This window comes from Rhinoderma darwinii, chromosome 1, assembly GCF_050947455.1.
Source record: "Rhinoderma darwinii isolate aRhiDar2 chromosome 1, aRhiDar2.hap1, whole genome shotgun sequence".
In the NCBI taxonomy this organism is placed as follows: Eukaryota; Metazoa; Chordata; class Amphibia; order Anura; family Rhinodermatidae; genus Rhinoderma; species Rhinoderma darwinii.
The window spans coordinates 346,623,125-346,633,874 of record NC_134687.1 but is presented as its reverse complement, the minus strand read 5'-3'; the positions used below and the strand labels follow the sequence as shown (position 1 = coordinate 346,633,874).

General features: G+C 34.2%; 1 protein-coding gene across 1 annotated transcript; it reads right to left on the bottom strand.

The window, feature by feature from the left end:
* Positions 1-260: 260 nt before the first annotated feature.
* DMRTA1 (DMRT like family A1) lies at positions 261-7,378 on the bottom strand. The gene is made up of 2 exons (XM_075851819.1): positions 6,840-7,378; positions 261-1,197 (listed from the first exon to the last, which is right to left on the bottom strand). The coding sequence occupies exons 1-2, from the start codon at positions 7,360-7,362 to the stop codon at positions 368-370; spliced, it is 1,353 nt and encodes a 450-aa protein (XP_075707934.1). The 5' UTR covers positions 7,363-7,378; the 3' UTR covers positions 261-367.
* Positions 7,379-10,750: the final 3,372 nt, after the last annotated feature.

Genomic DNA, 10,750 nt, shown 5'->3' with positions numbered 1-10,750 from the left:
AATTATTGCGCTGTCAATGCCCATTCCTTACAGAACGAGCAGCTCTGACAAGAGGTCCACTTTTTTTACAACCCTGAATATTAATTTAACTTTATAAGAATGGCTATGAACATCTTAACTTTTCAGATACCTTTTTATGAGTTTAATCTGTCACATCAGTAAATTGGCTCAACAAAAAAAAAACGGTACAATTAACAGCCGTTTATTACAATAATTCACAAATTAATATAGTGTTAATTTGAGAAAATGATACAGTCTTCTACAAAAAATACAAAGCATTTAAAAGTATTATTAATGCACATGGACTCGACAAAACATTCTTTGCGAAGTACAGCTAAGGCATTTATGTGTATGTTTTTTTCTGTTACTAGTGATTGTCTTGGTTTATTCTGGGGTAAATGTTCACAGTGTCCTTACGTTGGTAGTAAGAAGCATCCCGTAACATTCCAGGAAATGCATAATCCATTCCAGGATGAAAAGGAAAAGATGGAACAAAGCCAGATGTAAAGTAAGGGGAAATAAATCCAGGAAGTCCTCTATTAGATGTGGAATAAGCAAAGCGTAATGGGCTCAACCCAAGTCTTGGATGAAAAAGATTTGTGTCAGCAACAACCGATGATGGACTTGTGCGTAGAGGAGAAAAGGCAGATTTAGTACTAAAACTATTAAAGCCTAACCCAGTAAAATTTAATGCTGAATCTTTTGAGAACTTACTGAGATCTGATCCTGATGGCCCATCAATTTCTTTGGCATCTTGTGTGTGTTCTTTTCCATTTAAAACCAACTCTATCGCTTGGACCACATCTCCTTTGCAATAGTGCAAGATGCCTTCTAAAGCGGTTGGTTTATGGTTGGGAAAAACTTTGCTAAGAATCTCTAAGGGATCTCTTGATTTTGTAGACACAACTGGAACCTTCGAATTTGAAGCACTGTTCTCTTTTGGCCACTCACTCTCGTTTCCCGATTCTAGATCAGAAGATGACAGAGATGTTGGACTGTCAGCACCTTCAGATCTTCCTTCAGACCCAGGAGATTGAAGAGAATCTTCTTTGTTTGCTGTTTTTAAACCAGAGGACTTTAGTAGGTGATTTGCACCAACCTGCCCATTTGGAGGTATTTGTGAAACAGTGGAAATTGTGTTAGAACTTAATAATCTCTCATAGAATTGATCATATTTTTCTTTTGATTCATCTGAACCTAAAATGAAAGCATAAAGAACAAACAATTTAGTATTTTGCTTCCAGATTCTTTTAAGTAACTGTATTTTGTCAGTGAGTTGTTTTTAATTAACATGAACAGGACTCCCAAGGGTTTTGAAGACAGGATGCCTGGAAACAGGTACACAACAAACGAAAGCAAAGTCTGTATTAAAATCCACTAAAAACAAATTTACATTTTGAGGTATAGTTCAAAGCAGGTAAGAAGTAAGGGAATGCACTGCGTAATATAGGTGTATTGAAAATTATAATATATTAAAGATCTTACCTCAGTGGATTTGAGATTTCAGCATTAATCTAATAATTTTCTGAAAGTGCATTCAACGTTGTACTATCATCTGTAGCAGTTTTTAATTTCCTTCTGTGATATTTATTAAAGGTTAGGTAAATGGAACTACCTTACACTTATTTAGCCTGTTTTCTGCATTTGCATTAAGCTCTGTTCATACCGTGTTTATTTCATTCAACGCATACTCATCTAGATGCTTATGTTTCGATAGACTTCTATACATCAGACATTAGCCAAAAGAATGACCTTTTGGCATATGATTGAATGATTTATGCTTGGATGTCTTTTTTTTTAACTGCATTGACCTACAACAGAATACCACAAAAAAATGTATAGTTTAAGGTATGTTTGTTTATTTTTATAATGGGAGTGAAAAGCAGTTTGCATGTTTTCCCCAATGATAATGCCAAGCAAAACTGTCTGACACCGTGTGAACAGAGCTTATCTTGCATCATAAAGCTGATGGCTCCATAAAATAAAGTTTGAAAATAGTCAATGTCAATTTGAATAAAATATGCATTTTTGTAGTCAGAAACACAAGTCAGAGTATACAAGAAATAGGGATATTAGGATTTATTCCACAACAAGTATTTGTTTTTTCCATAAGTTTTTTTATAATGAGTTATTAGTATTTTTATTTTCCAATTATTCCATCCTTTTTAATGGAAATAGGAAAAATTTGTATTGCAGAAAACTCTTCTTAAATACTGCCATCATCTTTTTGTCAATGTATGAACTGGCATATGTGTAAAAGGGATTGGTCAACTAATGTACTAAATGCAGCACTGACTGTCTTCTCAAATAAGAAAAAACTGTGTCATTTATCCAATCCCTTCAGCACATATCAGACATTGGCAAGTGGTGCTTAAATAATCAGTAAAAATTCACTCGTTTCATTTTGCTAAAGTAAAAGTTTCCTATTACAGAACCATCTTTCCCTTATAAAAGAAAATGGAGACAGAAATAGTGATCCATATTCAAGTATTTCAACCTTCATTGCCTTATATGAAGGAAATATATGTATGTAAGAGGAAATTCACCTGTCGGCGAATCTTTAGTGGATAATTTATAAGTATTTGTTTTTCACAATTGCCCAGTTTATGATTAGACTGAAAATCCAAGTTTTCATATTCACGTAGAGAAACTTGGTCACATACAAAAACAGCCATCTTTATCTTGACTTTTAATGCATTAAATACATAGTGTCAGGAAATTGTAACTTGACATTTTCAATGGCTTTTGTTGTGCGATATCACGCTGCAGCAAGTTATCAGAGTCAAGATAAACTCGGTTACATCTGTATGCAATAATCAATGAAATATTTACGGCATTTATTCAGTTGCTAGTAGGAAATACATACTGTAAAATCAATGTAATAAATAAGTTATTGTTGACCTAAATATGCCGTATTTGTAGCTTCTATTAGCATATGTCCAGCACATATAAGACTTTGCAGATAATTTTAAAGGTATTACATAATAAGTGACTATAAGAGACATGTGAATAGCTTTAATAAACTCCAAAACAATCACATTCTAAAACATTAATATAACATTTTAACCTTTTTTCTGTACAGAAAGTTATTTAGTATAGAGATTAAGATAGCAAATAAATCGGTCATAAAGGAATTTAAATTTATATTTGGGAAAGTAAGTTGTAAGTATTCATTGTAAATCAATGAGAAAAAAAACTGAATTTAATATCTGACAAAGTAGTGCACATATTAGCCTTGGTATTGTTCATATGCAATATTTAAAGTTAAAAGTAATTTGCAATATCAATCATCGCTAACATTGTGAGACAATTTACAGTTTAAGCTAGCTTCTCATTGGTTAAAGCAAATGATTTTACCACCTATGTTAACTTACAAAAAAACAACAACGAAGTAATCCTAAAAAAATAGAAATACATTTTAAGCATAAGTGGGTATATGCATCACTTAATTTTATATATTTCCAGTATATTAAAAAAATAGAAATTCATATTTTAAGAATGGTGATAAATGTGTTAAATATAAAGTTAAAATACTAATATAATGTAACATATAATAACAATATTTACAACTTTTAAAATAATTTGCCTTCTGTTTCTCACACATCTTTTATATTCCATAACTGTAATATGTAATATATTACATATATTTATATAAACTCTTGTTTGTAGTTTTCTTCAAGTAAAAAAGTTCTGTGATTAATTAATCAGTTTTTGCTTAATGCTTTCAATCTCATAACTGTGAAAAGTTTATCTGCTAATAAAATGTTACAAATGATAAACTCTAGAGATTAATTATTTTCAACTGTGAACATGCAAATATGAACATTATTAATTTTTATTTTAAGTGTATGTAAAAAAAAGTATTTAAAAAAAATATGGTATTTAAGCTGTTATGCTATGAGACTCCAATAACATTGCTCTCAATGTAATATTGATGGGTACCAAGTTATTTCGCTCCTTCAATTTTTTTCTGTCAATAATGCTTTATTTATGCATGTATTATATAAAAATTAAATGTAAGCTAAACATATATTCTATAGAAAAAATATGTTTGGCTAATTAGTTTGGCACATTGTATTGGTACAAATAATCTTTCTCAACCATAGATAACTATTATAGCTTATTATTTAGAATTCATAATAGGTGCAATCACTTATAGTAAATATAATATTATTAATATTATTATTATTACTGTTATAATTTTGTTTTTTTCCAACACATATTTTATTTTCTCTGCCTTTAGAAAATTACAATATAAAACACATAGGTAACACATTATATAACGAAATGCGCCTGCTCTTTATTTATGTTTTACTGGAATTTGTACACAGAATAAAACACATATCCATAAATATAAAAATTGGTGATATATCTATTCAAAATAATTCATGTCAATAAAAAAATAATTTAATGTAATTAATTCTAATTTTGAGATAATAGTGTACAAAGTATTATGATGTTTTACAGTCCATGTCTCTTAAATGATACAAGGTATTCACCAATCTATAAAACTTTTCTTATTGTAAGCATATTGTAGCTGATATTGTTGAATATTAATGTCACATAACTATTTTTGCACATGACTGATTTCTATGTGTTACATGTTTTCATTTGGAGTAAAACTGAAGAATGGAAAGCAGATTAAGCTGCATGTTTTTTCTAAATTAGTAACAGTTACCGAAATTTATGGGCAATCATTAAAAAAAGTTCTAAATATTTTTTGCTTATTTATAGGGCTATAAAAATTTTGTATTTTAAATATTAATTAGAAAAATATAAATATGTGAGTATAGAATAAAATATATATAGATGGGCAGGCAATATGAATAAATGAACTTAGCAGTAGATTTTTGTAATACTGTATAAGATCTGCAATAATTCTGTCCCTGAAAGCAGATATTGAACTACAGTATGGCTCCCGCTATCCAGCACTTTCGCAGAAATGACAACTTTTTATGGGTTTTAGATCAATAGTGCTGTTTGCATGACACATTTGCTGTTGTCCCTGAATCATCATACATATTATTGTACATGTCATAGGACAGACCATACATTTTTTTGCAACTTGAACTAGATTCAAGTCTCAGTGAAGCTCTAACCTGTCATAAATTTACATTGCATTCTGCCAGAGAAAACTGCTTTAGCTATGTGTACATATGTCAACATAAAGTAACTGCTTTACTATGCTCCCTGTTTTAGAAATGTTGGCGTTCAATTGTGGTAATAAATGTAAAACCGATAATGATAGTAATATGACTTCCAAATACTTTTTCTTCATTTTTTTTTGCCTTGTCACAATTCATAAATCAGTCCATATGTTTACAAACCCATCAATACACACAGCAGACATTAACTAAAACAGCAGAACCTATAGACGTGGTCAGTGAGATCTGCTATCAGGGACCAAATGGCTTCAGAACATATATTACATACTCTAGCACCTACTAATTTCCGTTAAATTGTATTTGTGCTTTTCATAGAAAAACCTTTTACAAACTAGAAAGAAAGAAAAAAAGAAAGAAAGAAAGAAAGAAAGAAAGAAAGAAAGAAAGAGAAAGAATTAGAAAGAAAGAGAGAAAGAGAGAGAGAGAAGGAAAGAAAGAAAGAAAGAAAAAGAGAAAGAAGATAGATAGATAGATAGATAGATAGATAGATAGATAGATAGATAGATAGATAGATAGATAGATAGATAGATAGATAGATAGATAGATAGATAGATAGATAGATAGATGGATGGATGGATGGATGGATGGATGGATGGATGGATAGATAGATAGATAGATAGATAGATAGATAGATAGATAGATAGATAGATAGATAGATAGATAGATAGATAGATAGAGAGATATTAGATAGATAAAAAGAAAGAAAGAGAGAGAGAAAAGATAGATGATAGATAGATGATAGATAGATAGATAGATAGATAGATAGATAGATAGATAGATGATAGATAGATAGATAGATAGATAGATAGATAGATAGATAGATAGATAGATAGATAGATAGATAGATAGATAGATAGATAGATAGATAGATAGATAGATAGAGAGATATTAGATAGATAAAAAGAAAGAAAGAGAGTGAAAAGATAGATGATAGATAGATAGATAGATAGATAGATAGATAGATAGATAGATAGATAGATAGATAGATAGATAGATAGATAGATAGATAGATAGATATGGAACGGATAGATAGATAGATAGATAGATAGATAGATAGATAGATAGATAGAAAACGAAATGATCGCAGCACTCCAAAAAGTAGTTTGAAAATAGAAAATGTGGTTTATTCCATGTCAGATGCTACGTTTCAACCCTATCACAGGAACTTTCTCAAGCATTTGCTTGAGACAATGTGCTGCGATCATTTTGTTTTTGGTGTATCTAAAGGACCGTTTGGACTATGGTCAAATTCGCATAGCACCCTATGCTTTAAGCTTTATTTTTTGAAGCGATGCTATTTTCTACCGATAGATAGATAGATAGATAGATAGATAGATAGATAGATAGATAGATAGATAGATAGATAGATAGATAGATAGATAGATAGATGATAGATAGATAGATAGATATTAGATAGATAGATAGATAGATAGATAGATAGATAGATAGATAGATAGATAGATAGATATTAGATAGATAGATAGATAGATAGATAGATAGATAGATAGATAGATAGATATTAGATAGATAGATAGATAGATAGATAGATAGATAGATAGATAGATAGATAGATAGATAGATAGATAGATAGATAGATAGATAGATAGATAGATATTTTTTAGATAATATGCAGACCTTTTTTTAACTAATGTCAGTTCTGTCACTTCTACTCACCTTTATTCTCTTGCTGACTCAAAACTGGCAATGTCTTATGTCTCATGGCCTCCCCTCCATCACTCCCTGGTCCAGTATACATGAAGTGCTGCACACCCCGAACTTCGCATTCTTCTTGAGCTTGCTGTCTTCTGAGAGCTACTTGCGCAGCCATTACTCTCTGACGCTCTGCAATCAGGGTGCATTTGGCACAGGCACAGTCCCTCCAGCGACAAAAACGTTTGTGCCCTTTAAGCGCTGATACCACCCCATGATTTCGGCACCGTGCGCATTTAGGTGTTCGGGGATATAGAGCACTCCCACCTGCTCCTCTTTCCAAGGCCATCCTTGGCGTACACGCTGCTGCTGCGGCTGCAGCAGCTCTTAAGAGAAGGGTTGGAGGCCTCAAAAAGGAGGCAGGCATGGGCACACTTGGTGGCACTGACATGGCTGATGAGGATGAATGAGGTGGAGGGTGTGCAAGCAAGCCAGGAGGTAGCAGTGGTCTGCAGGTGATGTTTGAACTGGAGTTGCTACAGTCCATTGCTACTTGGCAACTGGAGCAAAGCTTTAGCTCAGCCCTGACTGCCTCCCTGTAATAAACTGAGTTCTTCAATGTGTCAAACACTGGTAAACAAATCTCTGTGACTGTGAATCCGTCCCCCAGTCTCCTCCTTAGCAAGTCAGATGTTCTGTGTGATTTCAGGTTTGGCAGGAGGGTCGGGCTATAAGAAGCTTTGAATGGAGGCGTAACTCAAATTGTCTAGGGATTTCACAGGCACTGACCATTCTTGCAGGGTGTGTACTATTAATAGTATGCAAATAGTGGCAAGAACTGAAACTGAAGTATAGGGGCTGAAGTGAGGACAGATTAGAGACTGCAAAAAGAATCTAAGAACATGTTAAATTCCATGTCTAGCCTATGAAATGCTGTAAAGAAATAACCATCATTTTCCATTTTGTTGCAGTTTTACTTTGTCGAAATAACTAATCATGACAGAACAGTTGATGGATCTTCTTTATTTTTAAGGAAAATTTCTGTAATTTATTAAAATCGAAATAGAAAACTATTTCTTTAATCTGGCTCCCAATAATCTAGAAATGCAATAATCCAACACTTATTTCCAGCAGAGAACTGCTTTTTACTTTGGAATATTACAAGACCAGAAGCAGAAGTCTAAGCAGATATAAAATAGTAGGAAATTCCTTTGCCTGAAAAACAAAGTTATAGTAGTAGATTTTGTATTAACATTTTTTTCGGGCCTGTCTGCCTGAACGTTCTCTGCCCTTGCAAGAAGGTTTTACGTACATTTCTATGAATGTCCCATGAAAGAAAATGGAAATTTTAAAGATTGCATGAGCTATAGGGATGGTATTATTAGAAATCTTTTGACCACTGAATAGATAGTGAGAATAGTAACAAAATACATGATATAAAAGGTACTGTATAAGGTCGGAGGCTCTGCTCACCTCTACATCTTTGCTTCCAGTTACATCGTACGTAAGTTACATCCGGCTGACTCGTGATTCCCGACCATGAAGAAGAAAACAGCGTAGCTCGCTGTCTCCGTAAATCCCATAGAACTGAATGATAGTTACAGAAACAGCATAGCTCGCAATCTATGCTGTTTCCGTAACTGCCATCCACTACTATGGGACTTACGGAAACAGCGTAGCTCAGCGAGCTACACTGTTATCTTCTTCATGGTCGGGAATCAAATGAGTCAGCCAGAGCACAGAGGTAGACCGCGGTTTAAGTGGCCCCGTTCTAGAGATAGGTGCAGGTCACAAAGGTGGGACCCGCATCTGTCATTTATGGCATATACTGTGGATATACCATAAATGTCCCTGATGGGAAAACCCCTTTATGTCTTTAAAGGGTAACTAAACTTTTAAAAAACATTAGACATATCATAGTGGGAAGTTTTGAACGGTGTGGGTCCGAGCACTGAAAGCCCCACCGATCGACAAAAACTAAGGTGCAGAAGCTCTTGGGATAGTGCTGTGGCACTTTGTTTCTAATTGGCTGTGCTCCGAAAGCCAAGAAAGCGGTGTACAGACTCATAGGCTTTCTATTGAGCCCGTACAATGCTTGCTTGGCGGCTTTCCGAGGAGCAAAGCGGCACAGCCCTCACACTTCTGCCTCTTCGTTTAGTGATCGGTGGGGGTTTCAGTGCTCGAACCCCCACCAATAAACTTCTGACAACTATGACATGTCAAAAGTTTTTTCAATGTTTAGTTATCCTCTAAAGATTTAAAATATTAACCCGTTAGTGACCGGCCCATCGTGTTTCTACGTCGGTCACTAACGGGCCTTATTCCGATGCCATAGACTTTTTACGTCGCGGCATCGGAATAAGTTTACAGAGCAGGGAACTGTCAGATCTCCCTGCTCTCAGCTGCTAGAGGCAGCTGAGGGCTGGGGGCGTCCCTGCTCTGCCGTGTGAGATCGATATTAGTATCGATCTCACACGTTTAACCCCTCAGATGCGGTGCTCAATAGCGAGCACCGCATCTGAGTGGTTTTGGAGAGAGGGAGGTAGCTCCCTCTCTCTCCCACCGACACCCGGTGATACGATCGCCGAGTGTCTGTGTCTGTAATGGCAGCCGGGGGTCTAATAAAGGCCCCCAGGCTGCCTGGAGTGAATGCCTGCTAGATCATGCCGCAGGCATGACCTAGCAGATGCCTGTCCGTGTTAAACGGACAGGCAGTAATACACTGCAATACAAAAGTATTGCAGTGTATTATAAATGCGATCGCAGAATCGCATATTATAGTCCCCTAATGGGACTAGTAAAAAAGTGAAAAAAAAGTTTAATAAAGTTAATTAAAAAAAAAATGTGAAAAAAAATGAAAAACCCAGCTTTTCCCCTTACAAACTGCTTTACTATTAAAAAAACAAAATAAAGATAAAAAGTTACACATATTTGGTATCGCCGCGTCCGTAACAACCCCGACTATAAATCTATTACATTATTTAACCCGCACGGTGAACGCCGTAAAAAAATTAATAAAAAACTATGGAAAAATTGCTGTTTTCTGTGAACACTGACTTTAAAAAAATGTAATAAAAAGTGATCAAAAAGTCGCATCTACTCCAAAATGGTACCAATAAAAACTACAAGTCGTCCCGCATAAAAAAAGCCCTCATACAACCGCATCGGCGAAAAAATAAAAACATTACGGCTCTTCAAATATGGAGACACAAAAACAAATAATTTTGAAAAAAAAGTGTTTTTACTGTGTAAAAGTAGTAAAACATACAAAACTATACAAATTTGGTATCGTTGCAATCGTAACAACCCGCTGAATAAAGTTATTGTGTTATTTATACCACACGGTAAACGGCGTAGATTTAGGACGCAAAAAAGAGTGGCGAAATTTCAGATTTTTTTCTATTCCCCCCCAAAAAAAAGTTAATAAAAGTTAATCAATAAATAATATGTACCTAAAAATGGTGCTATTAAAAAGTGCAACTTGTCCCGCAAAAAACAAGACCTTATACAGCTATGTCGACGCAAAAATAAGAAGGTTATAGCTCTTGGAATGCGACGATTGAAAAACGTAAAAAATAGCTTGGTCATTAAGGTCCAAAATAGGCCGGTCATTAAGGGGTTAATCACGTACCACTTAGAGGACTGTAGTATTTTTCAGAATAAGAGAGTTTCTAGAACAAGAGGGCACACGTTGAAATTGGAGGGAGGAAGACGGAGATGTAACACAAACAAACAATTATTTTGAAAATATGTGATAGATCCATGGTACAGACTTCCAGCAGCTGTTAAGGGGACACATACAGTTAAAGTATTCAAGAATGCTTGGGACAGACAAATGGCTATTGTCAAAAATGTTACAAATTTTAAAACAGGGGAGATTTATAATTATTATACAAAAAAAATATTGATGCATATAGTTAGAGCAATGCACACAC

Bases quoted from the DNA above. Each gene is read 5' to 3' on its own strand.
- DMRTA1 (XM_075851819.1), bottom strand. From the start codon at position 7,362: ATGGACTGTAGCAACTCCAGTTCAAACATCACCTGCAGACCACTGCTA. The intron at 1,198-6,839 runs GTGAGTAGAAGT...CTTTCATTTTAG, and splicing joins GAGTCAGCAAGAGAATAAAG to GTTCAGATGAATCAAAAGAA.